The sequence below is a fragment of the Pezoporus wallicus genome, unplaced genomic scaffold, assembly GCF_028554395.1.
Source record: "Pezoporus wallicus isolate ANWC-B61680 ecotype Strahan unplaced genomic scaffold, APGP_CSIRO_Pwel_v1 contig_593, whole genome shotgun sequence".
Classification (NCBI taxonomy): Eukaryota; Metazoa; Chordata; class Aves; order Psittaciformes; family Psittacidae; genus Pezoporus; species Pezoporus wallicus.
This window is the reverse complement of record NW_026642342.1, coordinates 8012434-8039345: the sequence shown is the minus strand read 5'-3', so window position 1 is coordinate 8039345 and position 26912 is coordinate 8012434. Positions and strand designations below refer to the sequence as shown.

General features: G+C 37.5%; 1 protein-coding gene across 2 annotated transcripts in view; it reads left to right on the top strand.

The window, feature by feature from the left end:
• Positions 1-26912, top strand: part of CLSTN2 (calsyntenin 2) — a 318074-nt gene that overhangs the window by 112959 nt on the left and 178203 nt on the right. For both annotated transcript variants that reach the window (XM_057429065.1, XM_057429064.1), the window contains exon 2: positions 11246-11368. Coding sequence is in view for 1 of the 2 variants with exons in the window: in XM_057429064.1 (XP_057285047.1) it covers positions 11246-11368 (123 nt within the window). In the remaining variant the exon portion in view is untranslated. The remainder of the gene's footprint in view (positions 1-11245; positions 11369-26912) is intronic.

Here is a 26912-nt window from a genome sequence, read left to right as displayed (position 1 = left end):
TAGATTCAAGTGGGCATCCTTGAGTGAAGGCACCCCAAGTTTTGCTTTGAAAAAGAAGGTCCTTTTATAAGTTTGACAAGCCCTGCTCTAGATTACATGTCGCTTTCAACAGCAAGTTTTTTTTCTCCTTTGTGTTTGGGGACTATTGATATTTTGAGACTAGTTAGATACAAGTGGTCCCTTTCGGCCTGTTCTTGCGGAATTATAGCAGTCCTTTCACCTTTGCCAGGCGGGTGGCTTTAGTTACTTTAAACGTGAAGTGAGCTGAATTTGTAGATTCTACTGTGGGTTGTGTGTTGTGGGTTTTTTTTGTTTGTTTGTTTTGTTTTTGTTTTTTTCTTTCCCTAAAGCCAAGTTAGTCTTTTTTTCTCATTTAGCCTAATTTCCTGGGGGAAATATATAGGTGACATATAGGTCAGTCTGGTTTAGGAAACCTGGACTACCTTTTTTGCTTCTTGCTTTTCTGTTTTATTCTTAACCCATCTGTGCCGTAACAGTAAAAGTTGATGAGCATTGTTGAAGATGTGCTGGTGTAAGCACAGTCAACTGACAAATCCCCACATCATCACTGTTAAATACCTGTTTACATGATACGTATCAATTCTGCATTTATGTCACTGCAGGCACCTTCCTGGCTTCCCAAGCTTGATACAAACGTTCAAGTAACTGTTGTTTCTTGTTATACCTGTATATGCAACAATTTTAGGGTTTTAAGTGTCATTGTCACTTTGTTGTTCCTTTTGCCATTTGCCCTTTCACCCTTGCCCTTTTCCTTTCCTTGACACTGGACAGTTACAAGTGTGGTCCTGTTTCAGATAAAACTTGAAAATGTCATGCACTTCAGGTGAGGACATGACATATTCATACCTTTCTGCCTTTGCATATAGCATAGCAGTACATTGAGGGTAAGGTTGTTAGAACTTTTGTTTATTTGCAAAATGGAAATAAATAAAACATGTAACTGATTTGTTTCTTTTCTTTGTTGTCCTTTCAAGCAGTGGCCTCTTCAAATAGGGCAATAAACAAATCATCAGTGTTGACCCCTGAAAAATACATATTTTGACACCTTACAACTTATGATATTGTGTTGTTTCTATATTTATGTAGCTGCAGGCAGTTGCTTCTGCATTCCAGCTTATTTGTTCCATAGAGGTTTTCAATGTCAGGAAAGCCTGAGCGATCTGATGGGTGCCCACCATTTTAGTTTCGCCATAGCCTGCAGGTTCTGCACAAACCAGTAGAGAAGGTTCCTACAAGGCTCATGAGTTAACATCTTGACTTACTTGTTTCCCTTTTATTGTTATGCAGCACATACGCTCATTCATTGGTATGATTCAGCTATGGTTATTGCAAAGCTGCTCTTTATCCTCTTTTGATTTGTATTGAGGTGTATTTTCTGATACGGGTTTTTATGTGTGCTTGCTTTTGAACTGCACGTGCTCGTTCCATGTGTTTTATACTTAACATGTCATATTTCCTATACTACAACCTCCTATTTTGGAACCAGAACCTGGTTTTGGGGATGTAAAAAGCAAGATGATCAGACCGCTTTTCTATTAGCAAACTCAAATTTTGTGAGGGCAGAGTGTTCTTTAAATATGTCATTGAACATGCAATGCTGGATGAGAGTTCCCGATTATTACCAATTATTTCTGAGGCAAAGAGATTCAGAAGGATCCAGTGAGCTCTTACTTGAAATTGATACATGAAGCTGTGTGGAGTTGTTGTTTTAGCAAGCACAGAAAAGAAGTCCTCCTTTGGTATGCGACTTTTCAAGTAATCATTGGCTACCACCAAGGTGACCTTTTGAAATATCAGAAATAATAATTTCTGTGTCATGGCGTCTGTAAGATTGGGAAAAATTGCGGTCATAGTTTATTTCCGGAAAATACGTCCAGGAGCTTTAACCTTTCCTTCAAATTTCATAGCAATGATTTAGAGCTGTATATTTTTATGCCCAAACCTAGTTTTTCAACTAGGTTATAAGAAATACCAGAAATGTGGTTGAAGTCAACTCTTCCTTTTGCAGTAGCCACTAAAGTTCATGTATTAAGATAAGCTGTTGGCTTTTTTTTTCCCCCGAATGACTTGCTTTAAGTCTACTCTGAAAATTCTGTTGCTTGCTCAAATGCAGATATTATGTACATAATAAGAGGTAAAACTATGTGTCGCATCTGCAGTATAGGAGGACAAAAGCAGCTATGTCATGGGTCATAATCAGTCTTATTAGCAGTTCATAGAAGTAGTAAATTATTAAGGACAAAGTAATGAATCTGGGGAAAATAGTATTTGGTACTTAGATTTGAGACTTCACCAATTAACTAAAAATCCAAGAATGTGCAGAAGATGCAATTTGATTTTTCTTCCTTCATTCTGTCTTCCATTCACAAACAAGTTTTTCTTCACTGGCTGAAGCCCTGGAAACTAAATGAATATTGAAGGAATTTGTGGCCATAAAGAGAATTTCTTATGCAAGTACTCTGGTCAAGGTGCCCTGAGCGATTCATTATTATAGTTTTATGGAATACCTGGGTTGTTTGTTTTGTTTGTTTGTTTGTTTTTGTTTCTTTTGGGTTTTGTTTCTTGGTTGTTTGGTTATTTTTGTTTGTTTGGTTTGTGGGTTTTTTTTGAGGACTAACATACTGAGTTCATTCAGTGTTTCAGAGTTTGTCAAAACTCCCTTTTTATCTTTATCCTCCCTGTGGGTTATTTACTCCATTCCTATTTTCTGCTGTGATTGAGACACATACCACCACCAGTTACCAGCTGCATGGTGCATTTGTGGTAGTAAGAGCTATATAATCATTCTTGATGTATGGATTGTGTAATAAATGTCAGTATTTTAGTGCATCTTCTAGAGAGAGGTCTGGGGTGAGGATGGACACTTGATACATTGATTTTAAGGTACATTTCAGTTTTAAGAGACACCTGAATACAAAATATGGAAATACTTGTATACCTGTAAATGAACTTTATTCTGTGTTTCTGTGTACTGCACTTCTGCTCATGCTGTTGATTGTTTAATCTGTGTATTTTAGTTCAGGAATATTATACAAGTTGTCCCAACATGAACGCTGATTTTTATATATCAGATGTGTACCATCTTAGATTTGTACATCTTGCAGTGTAACAATGATTAGGCGTGTGTAGTGCATTTCTGGTTAAACAATAATGCTGAAATAGTACAAGGCATCCACAGCATACATACTGTAAAGTTTTCTTCTGCTTCCATCTTCTGTGTTTCTGTGCATGGTCCCATCTTTGCCTTAACCTTTCAGCTTCACAAGCCTTTGCTCACATAAACACGTCTAGAATTCATCTGTATCTCTCAGTTCCTTGCAGTCTTCCCGTTTTTTCCTTGTTGTAATTCTCTGGTTTCAATATTTCAGGCAATCAAAGGGACATTCAGTGTGCAAATTTGTTCTTTAGTTCAACAGGGCACCTTGCTGCAAATCTGTTAACTCCTTAAGGAGGTCTATTTTGGCGTTAATAGGGGATTACTCTTACTTTTCTCCATGATTGTTGAATTTTTTTTTTTTGTTTCATATAGTAACACTGTCTAGATAAAAATGTTTGCTGGTGATCTTTGTGCTCCTCAGCATTTTTTTTACATATCTGGTTTATTTACAAGGTACTGATATCCAGTCCATGAAACTATTCTGGAATCTCTGTTCAGATAGTATCATCTGACAAAACTCTTCGGAGGACACTATTTTATTCTATAAGGAGTGAAGCCTAGAGTCAGGTTTATTTAAAATCTGTGCTATAGACTCTCATACTGCAAAACCCAGATCCGTGTTCTGAACAGCCTGCAGTCCAAACAAATGTCAAAGCATTTAGGGCAGCTTCATATAGTGAACATGGAATTATGAAGTATTGAAGAAAGTTAAATGAAATTGCAAAGGGGTTGAATATTGTGAATCTTGATATTTTATGTTTTTTTTTTTAAGAAAACGAGGCTGCTCATAAGAAATTTGTGTTGGATTAAAGGTCAGCATTGGTAAGCAAGATAAATGAGAAGTTTTTTGTGTACAACTAAATACATAAAGAATCAGCTTTGTTTGTTTATGACCTTGTGAGAAGAATGAAAACATTTTTACTCTCTCAAGTACTTTCCCAAAGATTTTTAACTGTATAGACTTTAATGAATGAAGAATTAATCAAATGTATGCTCTTCAAGTTCCCATGACTAGCTGTGTGGACAGATTGATCATGTAATTCCATATAGCAGACTGACAATTTCCTGGTCTGAACACGGAGGCATATAGACTGGTAGGGCAGAATTCAGTTCTCTGCAGTCCACGTTATGAAAAGTATCAGTAGATAAATTTATAAGGACTGGACTGGACATGTTCATCAAGGAGGTGAAATCTCTTTTCTATTAATACAAATAAATTGTAATCTTAGAGCCAGTTTAAGGCACAGAAAGCACAACTTTGTGGTCCATTACCCAAAAGATGACAATAAGGCACAGTGTGAAGATTTATTTTTGTGTGTATGTAAATTCAGAACGGGCTCTTCCCATTTCCAACCAGAAAGGATGGAAATAAGGGTCAAAAGTAAAAATGCTGCTGAAAGTTTTGCAGATTAATATTCTTGTTTTTGAAATTTTTAGAGTTTTACGAAATTTGTAGCTAGATTGTTTTTCCATATAAAGTTCCTGTTAAATGCTCAATATTGATTTATTCAGTGTTAAAAATATTCTCTCCTCTGCTCAAATAAAGCCCATTTTTTTACAAGAGAATCCAGCATATTTATAGCTACATAAACTTCTAAGCATGTCCAGAATAAACAAAGAGTATGGTATTTTATTTTAGAAATAGCCGGTAGATTACTGGCTAGTATTACCACCTCCCTTAGACAAGGGACTTGACGCTTTGGGTCAGACAAGAATGAGCTGCTGACACGTGGGTCCTCAACCTCAGTTTTTCCCCTTTCAATGTAAGAAGAAATTTTACTAGTGGGAATCATCATTTTTGATAGGCCTCTTCTTGGGGGGGCCAGAAAATGTGCTTAAAGCAGAAGACTTTCTTGTGCAACACAGGTTTTTATTGTGCAGCATGATCAAACCAATGCCAAATTATTTGTAGGACCTCCACTGTGTAATTTAACGTTGCGGAGATGTGCTGCTTATAATGTATTCCTTAGTTAAAATGTTCTCCAAAGAGTTCGTATCTCATAATCACATATCATAAATTATATAAATTTTGCTTTAACTGAGCTTCATGTCAAAACTCACATTGCCTTGGTTGGGGCATGAGTTTCACATTATTATTTTATGTAAAAGCACATAAAGAATTATGATTTAAAGATACCGATCTAAATGTAAACCCAGAATGCAACTAATGGTGTTTGAGTAATTTATGCAGTGACATCACATGGAGAACGAAGTGTGTGAGACGAAAATAAATTTTTTTATAAATTGTCTTTGACAAAATGAAAAGAATGTGGTTTATATGTGAAAGCTTTCAGTTTCTTTTGTATGTAGGGAAGCACAGCATTCTGTTTTCTGCATCTGTACCCACTCGGTGTTGTTTTTTCCTGATGCTGAGAAAGATTTAATCCTGTAAAACTCAAACATTTATTTATTTCTCCTACTTCCCAGCCATTTTCAGTTTCTACTTCTGGCTTAGTTTCTTTTCCTTCAAAATATATTTATTCATGCCCTTGTTTTCTCTGCCTTCCAGAGGAAGACATATATTCTTTACCAAACTCCCAATCCTCATGTCTTTAGTGACCTTAGCCCCCTAATGTGCCTTTCTGAATTCTTTGTTCTCAGTCACTAGTCCTTGAGATTTTAGTTTTCATCCCTATCTCTGATTTATAGCCCTGCCCTGTTCTGGAGCGGGCAATGCAGGAAATCCAGGTTTGCATCTCTGGTTGTGTTTTGGAGGAATTAAGGTCTGCTATGTTACAGAGTCACATGTGCACCATACAGTCATGTTTATAACTTACGTGAGCAGTTGTTGTTTATTGAAAACGCAATCTTTGATATATTCCAGTTATCAGTAACGTATCAGAGTTATGGAGACTCTAGCAAGTCTCAGCTAAGGATGTGAGTTTTCAAAATTTCTAGCTTGATTGTATAAGTGAACGTGGCACAAGCCACATTTGGGAATCAAAATCCTCTACTGATCTCACCTTCTTCCTCTTTAAAGTTTCTACTTCTTGATCCGAAGCCCAGGGTGGTTAAACTATGCAGAGGAAAAAGGCACTGGGTTTTAACAGTGGACAAACTCTACTTTTCAGTAGCCTTTTTCTTTGAAATACCTGAAACAAGAGTAAGAACTCTGACTGTTGCTGACCCCACAAGTCTTACTGTGGCATTTACCCAGCAAAGTATCATCCCAGAGGAGGAGTGGACTGGCAAACAAGTGGCATCCAGATCTGGGGAGGATTTTTTCATCCATAATGTTCATGCATTGCAGTTGTCAGTATTTCATCTGCATCATTAGGATTTTCATTATGCAGTATCCTCCTAAAAGGACATTAGAAACATTCTCTGCTGTATAAGGTAAGGATGTGTTGCTTCTACTGAAGACTTCATAAGACATGAGGTTCAACCTCTTATAGTCTACAGAAGTTAATGGGATTTCATGTGTATTTAAAAGGCTTCCAAAGCATCCTCAGTTTGGCTGTATTTTAGGGGAAGGCCTTTGGCACTTAGGATTCCAACAGGCTGAGCTGAAGGTCATTGAAGTTAGTGGATGAAAGGACTTAGAGTTGGACTAAGCGGTAAGAAAGCTGATTTTACTGGAATTAACAGCCTCTTTAAGCTAGAGATGGAGATGAGAGAACATGATGAATGCATTTAAATGGAAAAAATGCATTATGCTATTTTGGAAACAACAAAGAAAAAAAACTGTGTTCTTAAAGGAATTCTTATTTTCTCTCATAGCTCTTTTATAATGTGCTGGTTTTGGATCAATGACATTTTCCGTGCATATTGTGTCAAAAACAGTCTGAATTTTGGAAATAACCATCGTACTCTATTCCTTGTACACATGCTGCTTTCCACCCACTCCCACCGCCCCAAACAAGAGTCAGTCTTGGCTTATATAGAAAAGATACTGTCTCTCCTTGTAAGATGATATCCTCATGTATTTTGCATATATTGTGGTCCAGATATAATAATACTTCTGCACTGATGTTACAGACAGTTTTGTGTACCTAGAGCCATAGTAGTAGTTAAAGGTTTTTTGGTAGATTGCCAAAGAGCATTGGGTGGGTCAGAGTTGCTGTCTTCTCTTCCTACTGCTGATGTATCACTGTCTTGTCTCTGATTCTGTTCTTGTTTCTGCTGAACTTTCCATGGGAACTTGGGCACAGGTACAAAGTGCTCAGAAGCACTCAGAGTTTGTAAGGGAGTTTGGTGTGAAGGGTGGTGATTGTTGTTAACCTCTGTCAGATGGCAAGAAGCAGGGTGGGGTTTTGAGTGTGCCATCTGGAAGGGGTACAACCCAGGGCACAATGCAAGGATGGGGATAAGGCACTGAAGTAGAATGTAGGAACTTGGCATATTTTGGGGGTTTTGGCCTTCTGCTAATTTTTAGGGTTTGTCCTTGATCCAACTTGCAAGACAGCATTTCTGGGGCATGCAATTTCCTGCAGGCTCTACAGAATGAGTTAGTTTTAATTTTGCCTTTTTCTGCTTCATTGTCTAATGTGGTGTGTGTATTTGCAGATGGAACAGAGAGTGGCAGTTTCTAGCAGACTGACTTTATTACATTGAAAGGCTTGTAGAATTATAGAATAGTTTGGGTTGAAGGGACTTTCAGAGGACATCTAGTCCACAAGCTTTGATGGGACAGTCAATGGAAGTATTGTTTAAGTTGTGCATACAAATTATAATGAATCGACTTCTAACTGTAATAAAGATTAATTGCCTTGTCCTAGATGCTACAAATTACTTACATTATGATTTTATGTGAATAACTAATAAATTATATGAAGGAAGGAAAGTATTAAAAAACCCTACCCACAGCATAGGTGGATTTCATCTGTACATCTTCATTAATGTGCATTTGATGCATGAAAGCATCGTACTGATTCCAGCTTTTACCCAGCTAGACAAATGCAAAGAAAAAATAAAATGATCCCCAAATTAACAATCTTGTACATGTTAATCTTCAAGAGATTGAAAGTTCCAATCTTCAAGAGATTCAAAGTAACACTTTATATGAAGACAGCATAATAAAACTTGTTCTTGTGCTTCAGTAAATGCAATGTGGCATTTATGTGTCTTTGGAAACCTGACCTAAAATGTGACTGGTTTTGCTCTAACTGAGAAAACAGTGCAACTTCAATGTAGTTTGGGGGCATTTTAAACTAAATGTGGATTGAAAATGTATGTTCAGCTATATATATCTTCAGTTCTAACCAGTTGCAGGCAAAACCAATTGCAGATCATGTTTTTGCTTGACATGAAGGTGGAGTGAGTAGATGACTTAAGAGTGAGTAATTTAAGAATATGTAAATAGAAGAATATGGTAAATACTGGTTTGAACCAGTCTAACATTCTGTAGCTGCACTTTCGACTTGCAGGAAGAAATGTCAAGTGTTCATCAGTCATGTTATATTTGAAGGTGCTTTGCTTAGAATTTAGTGTCTTATGAAAGCCAGTATGGAGGTATATGCATTTAGGAAGAGTTAATATTTTAGCTATCTTTAGCAGAGAAAATACAAACAATCCCCCCAACAGAACAGCTGCTGTCATTATTATAGATTTCTTCATTTTAAATAAGTATCCCAAACAGTGTAAAAGGATGAATAATTTTAATGAAACTGATGCAAAAGAAGTGGTTTGCACTCCCAGTAAGTGAGGATGATTTCCATTCTTTTTAAAATGTTCACTCCACATGTTACCTAAAGCTTTTTCTATTGAAGATGTACCTCATCAGAGCTTGCAAATAATTTGCCCTTGTATTTTGCTTTTGATTTTTTTCCTTTCTTCTTCATAGTACCAGCCTTTAAGGTCTAGGGTTAAATTGTAGAACTTGTTCCTAATGTAATTCCTTCTCTTCCCACCCCAATTATGTTGCTGTCAGTCATATGACTTGCTGTTGTTCATGGGGCACTAGCGGGGAAAAAAGGTGAGGCTAGTAGAATTGCAGTCACTGTATACCCAGTCCATTTCCTAAGCAAATGTCTTATCAAAACTGTTCTGTACAAGCTGTAGTGGGAAGAAAGGTCTTTTGGGGGGTTTGGGTTTTGATGTTTTCATTTGTTTGTATTTTGTTAATTGTTGGGTTTAGTTCGGTTTTGGTTTTTTTATCTTGCTTTTTCTGAATGCTCAGCCACTTAATTGGACCAGGAGGAAGGAAAAGATGGGTTTGGTGCTTTAACTTTTAGTTGCATAAGGAGGTCTTTTTTCAGACAAATTCCTACTTACTAGTTCATTACTATTAAATCGTATCTGCCCTCAGTCAAGAGATTGCCTTTTGCTCTCTTCAGCATGTGTCAGTCAAAGCCTTTGAGTCATATCAGAGTGCCAGTGAACATATTTACGTGTCTGGATGTACAGGCAACTCACATACTGAAATAACAGATACAAAATATTTCAAGTGCCCTAGAAACTGGAATCCTAAATGCCAAGCAAAGCTCTGAGATTGCATCTATCTCTTCTCGTATTTCAACATCAACCAGACTTTTGGCCTTCCTCCTATTACATTAACTCATTGATCTCTCCTCTGGCTGTACAGTCGTTACAAGATGACGAGATATGAGTTACCTATTTTCCGTTTCACCTTTCTCTGACACATCCCCAATTTAATTTTCCTGTTGCTTAGTTAGTGCAAAAATAGGCTAAACCACAGTGAATCTATGACTCTAGTATGCTGTCTTCTGAAAGAATATACGTTATGACATATAAATGAACTCAAAGTTCTTCTGTTAGTGATTAGAATATAAAATAACTCAGCTTTAAAAGGACTTCAGATTATCCTAAGTCTTCAATTTTCTAATGATTTAACAAATAAACAAGAAGGAAAAAGAAGGAACTTCTGTTTGCCATAAATATGTATGTTTGCTTTTTCCAAATAGTCAGTAAACAAAATAACTTGCTCATTGCCCAGCTCTTCCACTGCGGCCAGAGCCCACTATTGTCTTTGTATTCATTGTTACTTTCTTCACAAAGAAGAAACTGGAGGAAAAGCTTGAAACTCATTCTTGTCTGAGGGTTTTACAGAAGACAAGGCAGGAAAAAGCTTAGGATTGGGTTTGTGTGTGGGTTTTGTTTGATTCGTAGTGGGGTTATTTTGAAGAATCCTATCTGATTCCTTTTGCTTTTAAGTGTCAACCCTTCATCCTTGATGTGATTTCTGTTAACATCACCAGATATTTTCCTCAGCATCTGGTACACTGAGCTAAATAATGTGTACAAAAATTAACTTGCATCTGGATCTAGTGAAAATATGGAAGATACTCCTTAGTGCAGTGTTCCTTCATGCCTGGGATAGTACATTCTTCAAACTGCAGTTTATTTATGCTAGCACCACTGTATTACTTACTTAGGAATTCTAAAAACGTAGCATTCAGCTTGTGACTGTGGGAGCAAAATGTTGTTTATAAGTACAGCAAAGCTAAGCCTCTTAAAGAATAAAAAGGAGTGGGAAATGCATCTTCAATTTTCTAGCGAATGGGAGATGTTTGGTGAGAAGGATGTATGTTGAAATGGTTCAGGAATAAGATAATCAGATGATACGTGGTGTATCCCCTGCTTTAGAAGTTTCTATTTCAGTGGTCTTCCTGTGTACTTCAGGACCAGGTATCTGGATATTCGACACATGGATTGAAGGATGGATTTTTCAGAAAAACTATAGATCCTATAAAAGCATAACCAAAGCTGGTTAAGTGGAGAAGACGTGTCAGCTTTTATCAAAGTGATTCAGTAGTAGAAGTTAGTGGGTTGTTTTTCATTTTTTTTTTTTGTTGTGGGTTGTTTGTTTTTTTTTTGGCTACAATGTTTGAAACACAAAAGCTGGTTTAGATATTTTCCAAAAAAAGAAAATGAGACATTGACCAAGTGTCCAGTGTTTTCATCTGCTCTGCTCCTTGTCTCTGTGTCTTGACAGGAGTTGTGTTTCTCTGGACTTCTGTTTTCTTGCATCAGAGATTTTTGGAATCTTGTTAGTGGCTTTTGAGTAATAACATTAATACTGGACTTGTGTTAAATAATTTCTCTTAAAATGAGCTAAATGGATGTAGAACACAATCAGATTAAATAGGCACACTGTTTCTTTTCTAGTGAACAAGCACAAGCCCTGGATTGAGACGTCGTACCATGGAATCGTAACTGAAAACAATGACACTGTAATCCTGGATCCTCCCCTTGTTGCTTTGGATAAAGATGCACCTGTTCCCTTTGCAGGTAGGAATATCAGCATTTTTAATAATGAAAACTCAAGAATTATGTCATTAAATTTGAATTTTCTTTTGTAGAAAAGAATCATTGCAATTGCCTAAAATAATAATGTGTAGTTAATTTTGTTTAGTAATATCAGCCTTTGCTTCCTCTCTTCTGGTTCAGCTCCCTGGCTATGGACAAAACTCTGTGACAAATAATGAATGTTACTCAAATCTTATATTACCTTGTTAGTCTTTTATAACTGTCAAGGCTTAGACAGAAAATGTAATGGAAGTTTTGAAGATTTTTGTTCAGATTGTTATATGATAGATCTAAGTCATATAGAAGTTTTCACTTGTCTTAAGTCTATTTTTCCTGACACTTAGGAGTTCATGTCAAGCAAATTTTCCCTTAAGTTCCCTGTTTCATTACAAATATTTTTTGAATTAAAGGGAGGATATTAAGACTGGATAGCTGTTGTGAAGCTCCTAAACAAGTTGTAGCTGTTAAAAAAGTTGCATTAAGAATTTTTGTCTTTAATAAGGAAAGGAACTAGCGAAGATAAGTATCCTTTATCTTGTAGAATACAGTCATGTTCAATAACTACTAAGTACTTGGCCAAATTGGTATTTTAAAACATCAGGTAAGATTAAACATTTTACCTAAAGGCGTGTATTGGCATCAACTCATCCTCTGTGAAACAGGGATTCACAAATGCTTTTTATATATTGAACCCAATTTTTTTATCTTGTATCAAGATTGGTTTGTCACTGGTGGTATCCCATGGTTTTTGGTTGCACAGAAGACTATTTTTTCCCTCAACCATGTATGCACTGGGGATGTTCAGTGCAGGGGACTTGGCTTAATTTGGTCAAAGCTAAAAGCCTCAAATAGTATAGATGCTTAGATACAGCAACCTCAGCATGAAACAGGTCCCATGGCACCAAGTTACGTCCTAATCAATGTCCAGTTGGAGACAATACTTAAATCAGTTACTAGTTTTTGAAGCAAAGGAAAAAGTACTTGATTCCAATTTTCTTGTTTATTCTAATATATAGCTGCCTCTTCATGAATGAATTAAAAAAAGAATGGAATGAGACTTTGAATGCAAGGATTTAATCTGTCCGTGAAATCTTCAGCTATGGTTGTTTAGCAGTGAAGATTGACTCCTAGTGAAAAGATGCCCTTTTCATTTGGGGAGGGGCAATTTTTCTATTGCTATGAATGTTCCATCTCCTATTTGCTTCCTCTGCTTGCATTCCCTTGGGACCCTTCCAGGAATGTGAAATCACATGTGCTGTTTCCATTGATACATTTACAATCTCTTTGCTGACTGAGGATTTACTAGCCTGATTACTGTATTCAGTTTTTACACTGGGACAATTGACACATGAGCAATTTACTCTTCTTGTAGAAAACCAGCCTTTGAAATACTGAACTTACACAGACAGATTGGCTTTTGTGATAAAGGTTATATCAGAGAGGAGTTTTCATTTATTGTCTTCATTGATTGATTTGAATTATTTATATTTTAAGAAGTATTATTTGTACTTGGAGAGAAAATACTTGCTGTGTATTCCCTGATATTAATAGTTCATTTCCACATAATATTGTACATTTGGCCTCAAGGTCTGCAATCCAGACATAATGTTATAGCACTGATTGAACATTAAATTCACATGAAGAGGCCACCTTCTCTACCTGTTTGGAAAAAACTCTATATGCTTTTTCTTTTAAGACTCTTGCCTTTTAAATTGTTAGAGTAACTTCTTATTCCTGTTTTAAGTTTCTGCTTTAATATAATGTAATTTTATTCAGCTTTATAATATTGTTAATTTTATTATAGGCCATTATGGAAAATTCCATTTGTGTAATGTATTTAGCAGGAGAAAACTGACAAGAGATAGAGCTAAAACATTAACAATATTTAATAGCAGTACATTTAAGAGTAGTAATGCTGATTTTTTTTCTGTTACCATAATTTAAGCGTGGAAAATGTATTCTACAGTATGATAGATCAGTCTTCATTTGTACCAGAGAATCAGAGCCCCAACAGTTCCTTTCCATCACCTTATTAATATTTTCAGTATTTTGTCCAACTACTGTTAAAAACCCGTATGTCTATTTGTTCCATATTTATTCCTGTATCTTGCTCTTGAGGGTATAGTTCTTTTGGCACCATGCTTAGCTTGTGGAAGTAAAGGTAGTTATTTCTTGTTTATGGTCATGGCAAGGAGAGCTTCAGAGAGGAGGTGCAGTAGTGTGAGGTCCAGAAGGTATGCCAAGTCACAGAGTGTGCTGGAGCTGTACATTGGAGACTATAAACCTCAGTGAGATTTTTTATTTTTCCTCCAAGTTGTCTCCATTATGCTTTATAAATCCGAGTTAGTGCTGAAGTCTGGGATGTCTGTAGGTAGGCTAGGACTGTGATCTCTAGGATTATAATGGTAGCAAGATGTGCACTATCAATAGGAGATACCAACAGGTAATGAGATGGCCGTGTTCTTCCAGTGCAGAAAAGCACAGGTCTCTTGTATAGCCCTGGCTTGAAGGAGCCAGGAGGGGCTGCCACTCACTGTGAAGGCTCTTTAAAAGCCCTGTGAAAGTTCAGTTGTTTGTGGCATAGACCTACTCTAAACTATTTCTATTTTCTCTTCTGGAAACTTTAACACTGCCCTAATACCTGTTGCTTTTTTCCTCTCCATGGCTACTAATGTCTTGTCAAACTGTTCTGGTAGTACACACATTATGGTACATGTCAAAGCCCTAATCATGGACTGGTCACAAAATTGCTATAATCTGCACTTTTTTTCTCTGTCTTGTTGTTTAAAATCAAGGGTGATGACAGGAGGAGAAAGGAACCTTCTGTGCAGTTACCCTCTCAACAGGTCTGTGTTTCCACAGGGGACTAATAAGAGACTATAACAGGACTAAGTGTACCTTTGAAAATGCTGGCTGTCAAATGTGATCAGCCCATTTCATAACTGGAGCATGAAGACTTTCATGAGATTGCAGTCTTTGGTATTTCTTCATCTTACGAAGTTACTGTGAATTGTGCAATAATTGGAGTATATGTAAAATCGTAGTTTAAAAAATTACCATGGTATGGGCATATTTACTTTATCTTTTTCATTCTTCAGACTATGAGTAGATCTTTTTGACCCCTAGTTTTGAAGGAAAGCTTTCAAATACTTGCAAATGGTTAGGTGTAAGAAGGAATGTGGATAGTTTTCTAGCTTAAGTTTTTCAAGTCTTGACCTGAAAGGGGTTTTCACACACTGGTGTTGAGATATAACTGATCTTTAAGATAACTGGACTCACCACAGCTGCCTTGAAGGTGTCACAGTGAAAGCCTTGACAAACCCAAGCCCCCAAAACATGAACAAACTGCAAGTCTTGTAGAAACAGGTTATGCCTTCCCTACTTTTTTTCAAACAGTATTGTGTTGGTGCAGTATGGGCTTACTTATTATCTTATTATTAATTTAGGGAAATCCATTGGAGGAATCTATTTAAAATAATGTTATAAAATCTACTCAAAATGACTGTAACTTCAGATAGACTTGCACTAACGTGCAGGATCAGCCATACAACAGGCAGCTATCATATGCTGGTTATGAGGCTGGAAATCACTTCAGGGATTTGACTTTCAGGTTTAGGAGTGGTTTGGCTAGCGTCGTGGTTTAAACTCAGTCAGGCAACTTGTTCACTCACTCCCAGTGAGTGGTGCCGGGCTGACAACAATCGAGCCCCCCCCCCCACTGCGGCTCTCCCCTTCCCCGCTCCCGGAGGAACGGGGAGGAGGATCGAGTGCAGCTCCTACAGGTTGAGACAAGAACAGTCCAGCAACCAATGTACAACACAAAGCACCACCGCTACTATCAACTACAACAATGATAAGGGAAAATAACAAGGGAAGAGAATATGATACCACCAGCCAAGAAACGAGTCCCACCCGGAAGCCCGTGTCCTTCCAGGTAACTCCCAGTTACCCCCCACCCCTGCCCCGGCCATGACGTGCTGTGGTATGGAATACCTCCTTGGCTAGCCTGGGTCAGGCGCCCTGTCTCTGCTTCCTCACAGCTTCCCCTCCTCCCTGGCAGAGCATGAGCCTCACAAAGTCCTTGGTCAGGGTAAACATCACTTAGCAACAACCGAAAACATCGGTTTCACCAACATTGCTCCCAGGCTGGAAGTCAAAACACAGCACTGCACCAGCTACCACAAAGGAGAAACATGACTGCTACTGCTGAACCCAGGACAGCTAGAAACAAGATGAGATCATCTGAATTAATCTGACAGTATTCTCTTTCTGTGATAGCAAGAAGCCCTCAGAAAATGATGTAGGAGTTGGGAAGGCTTTTTTGAAAGGACATCTGTCTGCATTTCAGTAACAGCAACTCCATTTCATCAGCAGTGTTTGTGCAAAAGTATATGTGAAAGGAACTTCAGGATGTCTCCATTCCCTCCTCCTGCCCAAGGCAGTACCTATTGTACCTGTGCCATTCCTGATAGTTGTCTGTCCTAATCTTAAAGATCTGTAGTGACAGAGATGCAACAGCTTCCCTGGGCAATCTGTTCCGTGCTTCACCATATTCAGTGTTTTTTTGTCATGCTTAACCAGAACTTTCTGTACTGCAGTTTTAGCCCATCAGTTTTTCCCTATCCACCATGGCTAGGTGCAGCAGATTATTCCAGTTCATTTTTTGCAGCAATGGCCTTCTATGTTATTCCCTAAAAGCACTGTGAGCATCCTAAATAGCACAGGGGTTGGGGGTGCCTTTGGCTAGCCCTTGTGTTACTGATACAGGTATGAAGCAGAGAAGTAGGAGGTCACTTTCAGAACAATGAGATGATGTATGCCCTTTTCACCTTGAAAGCGAAGAACCCAACTTTTCACTGTGTCACTGTTACTAGCCTGATAGACTGGCATTTGAGTGCCATGTGTCCAGGGTTAAGCTAAATAGTTCCAGCACTGTGAGCTGGGATCAATAGGTCTTAAGCTACTTTTACGCTCTGCATAGATTTACAGATACCCTTTTTTAAAAAAGACAGATATGTCTGTATCTCAGAAGCAGTTGCAAAGCAGACTTCCCTTGCAAATGGAGTCCCAGTCTCTCACTACATTTTGGCTACGCTAAAACCACTGTAAAGGATAAGGAGAAGAGCAAACTAGCCAAGAAGGGTGTCTGAATATTCTTTAAACTACAGGGGCTGCATGCAAAACTCTCCCAAACCATGTTGGTTATTTTAGCAGTGCAGAGGAGCGTTTGTTCTCAGCTGCACCGCAATAAATCTAGTAGTTTTTTTCAGTCCAGTTACACCCAGGGTCTGAACACAAAATCCCATTTCTCTGCTTCAAACTGTTCTAAAGCCTTCTTGCTTGCTTGATCTTACTGATAAGCAGTTGCATTAATGACAGAAACAATATTTTTGATACAGCATAGAAAATATAGAAATTATTTTTGAAGCCGCAACGCTGGATATTATGGGTTTTAACTCACTGTCAGCCAGACTTGAAACACACTGTCAGTTTGTGATGCCCAGAATTCATCAGTGTTAAATATTTCCCTGTGAAAATGGTGCGTGATTTAAAATTCCTGAACTGTAAGTGAATCCATGGGGTCTTACAGTTGTTTCTAACAAGTGACTTGCTGGATTTTTTTTTTAACTTTTGTTTTTGAAGTTTACATTTATTAATGTAGCTTAATTAGTTAAGACTGTAGCCTGTAAAGGCAAAAAGGAAATCTCTTCATGGTGATCATGTAAGGTAGAATGAAATATTGGCAATAGCACAGTTGATTCCAGAGATGCTGGTTTTGACCTAAGGGATGCTGCTCATCCTCCAGTAAAGTTAGATAAATGTTCAGGCTTCAGGTTAAGAATGCTCCAAAACATCACTCTGACAGAGACCAGTGTTGGTTAGTCCCTGAAGTTGAGAGATGAGGGGTTTGATTTTTTTGATTTTTTTATTTTTATTTTTTATTGCTGTTGTTGAAATTTTTGCCCATTAAGTTTTAATTGCCTTTCTTGGACATCTTGACAGTAGAGAAATAAAAGTAGGCAACATGAATGTCTTGAAAGAAGACTAAAGGTTAAAGAATGCAGACTGTTCTGCTAAAGCTTTTAGTGGCTGCTGAGTGGTCGATCATTGCAGGGGTAAGTGGTTAGGATGAAAATTATTCTTTAAAGCATGGGCAGTGAGTGTAAGTTTCTTCTGGTACATAAAACCAGTAATGAATGAGAATATTGAGATAAACTTTATTACACCTGAATATGCTAAATTACTCAAAGCCAGAAAGAAGCAAGTAAAGTGATCAGATAATTAATGGTTTGACAGTATTTGCTTGGGCTTTTAGACTACTTATGGAAAATACTGATGTGAAATCAATTGGAACTGTTTTGAGTAGTTTTCTTTATGAAGAAGATCTTTAGAAAGTTAGGGCAGGATACTACTGTGGTTGTGGAAACATATACATCAGGACAGGGACAGATTCAGGCATTTTATTGTGTTGAAGGGTCATGCTAAATGACTACTTAATTAAAAAGCTGTTTAGTTTAAACTGGTTATAAGTCAAGTTGCCAGGAAAAAAAGTGTTATTGTTCAACTTCTGGGCTGTTCAGAACACTTGAGATGACCTTAAATGGGAAGTACTGGAATTACTATATGTGCTGATATGCAGCACATATGTACTTCAGGTAAATAAATAGTTGCCTCTGAATCCTCTGTTTAGACATAAAAAGAATGAGGAATATTTCCCTTAGGATGGTGCTGCCTTAGGTTTGAACACGCTCATAGCTTCTTAAAAGTATTACCAAATATGTGTAGGCAGGAGAAAAATGCAGCAGGTCCCTGCTATAGTTAAACCTCTTTGTCGTTACGTTTGCAGTGAACATCATAATTGCTTGAATTCTTACAGTTTCAGCTACAAATAAGCATTTTCAAACATTTATTGGTATAAATTGAGTTGAGTAACAATGACAGCAGGCATGGCTGAGGCATGGGTCTGGATAGTGAAGAGGTGGAAACAAACAAGAATGATACCCCTGTTATGTTTCTTTTTGTGTTGCATAGTTTGTTTCTGTTACGGTATTCAAGAAGTCAATTCGATGGGTCCGTTTTTGCTTTGAAGGGTATGTCAACCTGCAAATTGAAAATCTGTGGCCATCTTTACTTCTAATGCTAGAGTAACACAAAGGATTCTCAGAGAGAGGGCTGAAAGAAGTATTGTGCGGACCCAAGTGGAGGAATAAACATCTATTCTGAGTCAAGTGGTACAGTTGCTCTGTGATACGTCTCTTCACGCTTTCAGCCCTTCTGTGGTCTATTAATTCTGTTACATATGTCTCTTTCACACAAATATTTCCTTCTTCGTGTGTATTCCTGTGTTGTCTTATTCCTAGGTGAAGGATGATGAATTTGTAAAAAAACATTTGTAAAGACATAAAGTGTTATTATGCAGACTTAAAAAATAACACTGTGAAGCAGTAACAAGCAGAATTTTCACCACATAGAAATGTACTGCAACAAAATTGGCACTACAGGATTCCAGCTGGCTTTAAAAATACAGTGAATAAGCTAAATTTTTGGGGGAAAATGTCGTGTTAAAATGTATTCCTTGGAATGGAACTACTTGAGTAAGTGCAGCAACATGTTGTTTGCTTGAAATGGTTTCTAAATATCAGAAATATTTAAAAAGAACAGCCTAAATAGGTAATGATTTAATCTTTAGAGTTCCTTTTGCTTATTTGTCAGCAATTCTGTTAAGGGAGGAATAGCTGAGAGATTTCACTTTCCTTTGAACCTGCAGCTTTCTACTCACAGCTGAAAAAAAGGTATTTTTCTGGAGTAGAATAAACTCTCTCAATATCTGGTTAGGTGCTGATGCTCCCTTTGCTTGCAAGGGCAGCCTGAAAAATGCATGTGATACTACTTTTATGAAGAAAGAGGGAAAAGGAGAATATAAAGAATTCAAACTCTGGGCAGGTGGTTTCTCACAGCCAGTTCTCCCGCTTCTGGCTGTGTAAAATGGATCAAACCAATTTATTCTCTTGGCCTATGGTTTCCTCCACTGTCCTTTTTTCTGCGTGTCTAGACTATAGAAAAAGCTTCTCAGTGCTTTATCTCAATGACTATGCATCACCAAACACATTCTCCTTATGGAACACCAAGCACAAGGAGGATTTGCTGCTCTGAGTTGTCACTGTTTTCCGTTCTGTTATCTTTTATGATATAGGTATGTAATATGTTTATAGTAGATGCAGCAATTGGATTACTGCAGATGCTGAACCTGAGCTAACAGTCCTTCAAGAGATGCACGTCAATACCATTACATGGCTTTGTATCCGTGGATGTCACCAGCTCCCAAACAGTAAGACAGATGCATTGCTGAGGTGTTGCAGAGTTAGAGATGAGACATGAAGAGAAAGTACTGGCAAATAGTGGAGTGGTGAAAAAGAAGTGGGGGGAAATGCATTTTTACAGAAAGATTGGAGACTGTTGATGCAGGATGCATTGTGTAGACATGTTTAAATGTGTTATTTCTCAAAATAATAAAAAAAAAGAATCTTAGGGCTTTGTTTTGTGAAGAAGAAAAATTTATCCTGTCTTTTACTGAAAAATGTAGAGTAAGCTAGATATGCTTGTCATTAAATATGTATTTTTTTTCTTGGCCATTTAGGTTTAGTATTTTACCAGGAGATAAAATATCCAATTATTTATGATGAAAACACAACACATGATGTAAAGAACCAAGTATTTTTTGAATCACCTTACATGCATAAAGAAATGTGACTGTGATGTTGTGAATGGTACTGATGCCACTAAGATACAGCGAGGCAGCAAGGAGAACTTGAGAGAAATATTTTAAGAATTGTCTGGGTTTTCTAAGGCAACATAGTGAGAACAATAGGACTAACATAACATGTAGGCATTGCGGGATTTCCTGCTGCTGGAATTTTCTTATAGCAGGCTTTAAGGGACTTAAAGAAATTAATTGCCTACATTTTCACATTATCTGCTAATCCAGAGAGGCTGGATGGCTTTGATCTAGCTACAGCATGTGGAAATACTAGACATAGTTAAGTACATCTGCTGTGTTCAGCTGTCAGGATCCTTGTTTTAGCTGTTGCACAGTCACCTTTACTCTTGGTGTGCTGAGCATGATAAGGAGCCTGGCAGAAAGGAGGTGTAAGGTGCCTTTTTTCCCCCTAAGTGATTAGCCTCTATTTTTGTGGTGATGTATCTTGCATTTACTGCCTGTATAAAAGACACTTAAACTTGGTTTAAAAAGAACAAATTTTCTCATTAGGTATTCTACACAAAGCATATATTCATTTTATTCAGGTATTTGGCCTTTGCAGGTAAAGTACAGTAGATAACTAGATTGTTGAGGTGAGATTTACTTGTTGCTATTGCTTTTTTTTTTTGTATTCTGAGGCTTTGTTTCTTGTTAGACTGTTCTGTTTATTCCACCTTTCCTGAATGAAATAAATTCTGTAACTGCACTGAGCAAATTTAGTGCATGAAATTTAAGGAATTGAGACAAAATTGAAGTCAACTAATTGACATAGCAATCACAATTTAGCCATAATGTGCACAATGGAGCTTAAATATGAATCTATGGAAACAATTGGTCCCGATTTTATATAAAATTCATCATGCAGAGACTGGTTAGGGGGCTGCAGCACTTGCCTGTGAGGAGAGGCTCATTAAGCCTGGAGAATAGACAGTTTGGTGGGAACAAAGCAGCAGCCCCAGCTTTTTGTGCTGGAGTGAGACTTCGATTGCAAAACAAATCACTTCCAAAAAGGATCCTTAGCTCTTTATACAAACTGTTCTTTTCCTTCCTAACTACTATGACTATGTAGAATACATTGAAAAATGGAGGCCAACAAAATATTAGTTATAAATAAAAATTCCTCACATCAGTTGTTTAACTTCATATGACTGGTGAGCCATAAATGCTCTTTGTGTCTTCTGCTCATACAGAATTCAGAAGAAAATGCATTCAAGCTAGTTGCCGGCGGAGTGACTCTTACAGTTCACTCTTATGGCACAATGACCAGATTGTATTGAGTGAACACCTTGGCAGTGCTTCATAGCCAGATTGCATTATCTTGTATTGCACTTCTTTATTGAGTGTAATCACCTAATAGTCATGAAAGGCCACATATCCCTGGTGAACCTTGACAGCATATATCCAATAAGTACCTTTTTATTTCTCATCCTCTCAGTGTTTTTTTTGTGAGTGTATAAAAAGAAAGTAAACTTAATATCATACCTTTCTTATTATTTATAAATTTGACAGTGTACAATATATACAACTAGTACAGTTAGACATGCTAAAGTAATGAGCAGTCTTTAAATAGTTGAATACTACTTTAAGAAGAAGCTCTGTTGTCTGCCCTCAGTTCATTTGGGGTCTTTGTCTCTTGGCTTAAATTTCTGGCTTAATTTTCTGGTTAATTATTGTGGTGAATGAATTTTTGGAGGAGAGGTGGTGAAAGAGACTGAATATCTGAATATTCCTTCAGCCTGCTTGGGTCAGCTGTGTAGCCAGCTTCTTGTGTTCCTCACCATCCTCAAACCACTCTCATCTCCCTCCCCCTCAGTTATTTAGCTTTAGGTTATTTAAGTTATTTTTTGTGTCACAGCATTTACAAATACATGACGTTTAAAAGAAAAGAAATTGCACAGATTTGGGTAGATTTTGTTGAATCATTGTGAGTGATATTCTTATACCGAGCTGTCACTATTTCTCATTTTCATTATCTGTTTAATCTGAAGAATTAGGGAGAGGGGTGAATGAAGTGCAATAGTAATGCCATTGAACTAATGGAGACCAAGGCAAGGCAGTAACTCACTAATTATTGCTGTACAGTTATAGAAAATGCATGAAAATAGTTGCTTAGATTGAAATGCATAATGACACACTATTATGAAGAAGATGAGATGCTGCTTTGTTCTTGGCCTCATGTGAAATAATATAAGCCTTTCTTTTGAAAGGTGTCATACTTGTGCCCAAATATCATCTGAGTGCCCATCAGTCTGGGTTACTGGTTAAAAATGCTATCTAAAATTGTCCAAGTAAAAGGACACTAACACTTAAGATACCTTCCCAAATTGATTGTGTCAATGTTCTAAAAGGATATCAAACTGTACACTGGCTAGGGAATATTCATTTAGTACCAAATCTAATACAGTTTTAATTGGAAAAAAAACAACAAACCAATCCCAAAGCAGAAGAATGGTACAATTAGAAATCCCTAAACTTATTCCAGGTATCTCTTGCCATCTTCACTGGTGGGCTCTTTGCCAGTGACACTAGACGTAGGAAATTTTCTTCAGTCATTTGGAAACGACCGCTCCATGTATAAGTGAAGCCTGGTGCTTCTGTATTAAATGGATCAAGTGCTTTTGTTATCTGCAGTGTTCTCTGATGTCAGGTTGACTCTTGTTTCTCAGGCTGAGAGGCAATGTCAAAAGGACAGGTGGTGGGTTAGAACTTGAATCAGGCAGTGGAGGGCGCTGGAAGCAGCTCCATGGACCGGGAGGCAAAGGCAGGCGTTTGACAGCTTCTGTGATGAGCTGCCTGAAATGGAATGTTCTGAATACTCACCACTTTTTTCAGAAGCAACTGGACTATATTGAGAAGAGACATGCCTTGCTTATGCAGACATGGGGAATTGATTTGAGTGAAGATTACACGTTTTCATGAGCTACCTACTGCTACCTAACTACATGGATTTAAGATAATTTGCATGGAAAAGTACGAAGATTGGAGTAAAAAATATCTGAATTATTTGTAAAATTAAAAAATGCTTTTAAAATTAAATTGCTTTCAGGTTATTTAAAGCTACAGGAGAACAATTGGTCATTGTTCACAATTGACATTGATGTGGCAATTCTCTTGTAATTGACAGATTATTGCCATACTACTGAGTAATCAAATGTACCTGGTACTTGCTATGCTCCTTGCTTAAATCTGTAGCTCTTAGGCAAGTTATTGCAAAATCAGTTTATTCTGTTCTATTTAAGACTAGTTCCCTGCTGATCATAATCCTCAGATAGCTTCTGTGGGGTTCTTGTTTGGCCTTCAAGGAAACTAGATGGAGATTTCTCTTTACAATTTATTTTGTACAATAATTGGCTCATTGTAATATGCAAATTCCCATTTGCCCTGTAGTAGACAGGAATTTAGAATAAATCTACTTACCTGCTTAGTGACTTGTATGTTTTTGTATTATGTATCATATTTTATGTAGTTAATATGCATGGAACATTTAATTAGTTTTAATGAAAATTGAAAGTCAAGCAGGGTTTTAAAAATGCCTTGGAAATGCTTAATTAAGCTGGGATAAACACATATGTTAATCACAAATACGTGTTTTTCCTGTTTTGAATCAGTAGCAGTTTTCATTAAAAGTATTGTTGATTTACCTGAAAGGCTCTTCTACATGACGAAAATGTTTTGTGTGAAGAGTGTCAAGTTAAAAGGAAACATCCGTGCAAGTTTTCTGTGCATCGTGATTCTTACTGCAAAGTCATTTTGTATTAAAAGTGAGGGATAATTCTGCACGCAAAGTAACTATGGTAACCTTTCCTCTGCACTGTTACTGCATGAGCAGTAACATAACCTAAAGCTTTGTTAAACCAGAAGAATTTGGAACTAGATAATGATACAGGTCCCTTCCAACCCAAAGCACTCTGAATTTATTGTAAACTGGTAAAATAACTAGGTGATCGGTTCAGGAACTGATACCCTGCACTGATGTCACAGACATCTTTAAGGCAGAAAATTTCTTACTGAGTGCAAACCAGGAAGTTTTTGTGATGTGCTCTATTACATGTCCTAATTCCACTCCCATTGGAGCCAATATAAGCTTTCGAGGGTTTTGTTGCCACCTCCATCATGAGGAGATGGCCAAACAGAAACACGGAAGACTTTGGGATTTTATGAGAGAATGGAACACATCATTGGTGTCATTTTTGCAGTATTACACACTCTGCCGCCTCACAGGCACTAACAAACCCCTCATTACCATCTGCTCCAGCTGGGATGTCAAAACACTGGAGCTGCCAAACTTAGCTCAGTTGAGTTTAATTTAGTGTGTTCAAATGATGCGACCTCTCCAACCAATGCCATCTATTCAGCTTCAGCCATCTTGGGATGCCTTAATCCTTCCCTTTAGGTAGTTGTGTGCTGGCTGTCTCTCTCCGATTCTCACTTTTGCTCCCCATCCCATGGTATCTTGATTCGGTATAATGGCTTGTAAATTGTTTTTTTCATGTCCTTCCATGACACTGAACTTGTGACATTCTGTTCTTACTGGCAACCCATGAAAGTATGAATTGACAAAATATAGGTAGGTATGTTACAGCCATTTATGAATCACAGCATTTACAACTTCTATAATACCCTGTGTATGAATTTTATATACACAGAGCCACTTGTAGTACACTATTTTCATAATAGAGTAATTGACATGAAAGGTCAGTTTCCTTCAGTTTTAGCGTTGTCATGTGTCAAGAGTGGAAAATAATAGAAAGACTGAGAGAAAAATAACTAGTTCTGCAAGGTCATTAGTTTTTAGTTACTTGATTGAATGTGACTCCAGTTTATTGCTGTGCAGTTAGCATGGTGATATAGTTACAGCAAAAGAGATTTATATTACCTTTGAATATGGGAGGGATTTTTTAATTTTCAGATTTTTCACTGTCATAATGGACTCTAATTTACTTACCTTTTCATATTAGCTTGAAAACAACAGGAAAAATTGGATTAACAAATGAGAACAATTACAAGCCTATTTGAGAAAATCACCTCCATAAGAAAACCATATTTTAATTAAAATTTAATTCATTAACTTTTCATTCATTAAATTTAATTCAAGCATTTAAATTAACTTATTCTTGTTACATTATCAAGAAACTAAAGTAATATATAGTACTATAATTAATAAGCATGGTTATTAATCCATGTCATCCTTGAAAGAATGACAGTAATTTAATGCCAACTTCTAGATGCTTTTGGACTTGGACTCTTTGTTTAGGGCAGCAAAGTTTCTGCATCACAATTTGCAGCCTTACTGGAGCAGAGGAGCTGTGTTTCTTTAAGGCCTTTTCTCCCAGTGCTTCACTTCTGCAGTGTTTCACTAGAAGTATCAGTAGGCCAAACGGGCAGCTCTGTTGAATTCTGTAGATGTTTGCTAGCCTGGTGCTGCCCTTACTTGTGGAAACTGGCTGGTGCATGGGAACTCGTACCAGGAATAGCACTGTGGGAGGCAATGGGCATCATATTGACTGTGTTTCATTTACTGTGAGGGTGGTGAGACATTGGCACAGGCTGCCCAAGGAAGTTGTGAATGCTCCATCCCTGGCAGTGTTCAAGACCAGGTCGAACGTGGCCTTCAGCAGCTGGCTCTAGTGGGAGTTGTCCTTGGCAGGGGGTTGAAACTAGATGATCTTAAGGTCCTTTCCAACCAACCCAAATCACTTCTGATTCTAAATGCAATGAAATATGCAATCAAAGGCTCTATAAGTTTTGCATATTTTTTTTATTAAAAGCATCTTTTTGAATCACATTTGGTTCTGCCCTGCTGTTGCCACCTGTCAGCTTTTCAGTATCCTTCACTGAATACATCCGGTATTCAGTGTCTTGGTCCAGTCCCAATAGGGGTGTGCTTCTGTAGGAGCCACATAGGGCAGGTGTCAGTGTCACTGGAGAAGTGAAAAGCTGTTTGGTATGGGGCTGAACACTGAACACTCAACTAATGTAATGAAAATGAAATAGTCTTGTACTTCATTCTGTAAGATACAAGACACTGCCCACTGTTTAATGGAAAATGTGCTATTATACTGCACATGAAAGCATGACAGAAAATGATAACTTTCTTCTAGAGTCTCTGTGTAATCTGCTTGCTGTGGTCTGACACACAGGTGAAAGTAATATCAGCTAGAATTTTTCTTGTCTATGACTGTGGCTTTGTTGAGCGGAATTAGTCACATTTCTTCAGAGTCTGTGCTTGTCTCATGTGGAATTTGCAGACTTAATACTCTCTTGCACTGAAAGAATGAACTGCTATCATTCAGTGTAATTTATTGAAAACTCTTTCATTCCTGATACAGAAAAGCACTGTGCTTTTCTGCTTATTGAATGTACCAAAGTTGCTTTGTTGAGCTGGCTTTTAAGTTTACACTTGAGTAAAACCAGGCTTTTTAAGAGGTTTGCACTGATCAGAATTAATCAATTTTTTATCAGGCAACCAGAAGTAACTTATCACACTTCAGGAAGATGCACAGAGCACAAAAGTAGGGCATATGAATTAATATTTCAGTATTCTACACTTTTGCTGATGACAATGGAAACAACTTAGAAGAGTGAGAGGAGCCTTCCCTCTCTTGTATTAGTTGTCCACAAAAGCTTGAACTGATGAAGGCTGTGATCTGCTAGCTTGTATTTCAATCTCATGTCTCACCTGACAGCCAGTTTTCTCATAGACACGTTTTATCTCATTCATAACTAAGGATTCTAAACTCTTGTCATTTCCTCTTTGACCCAGGTTAT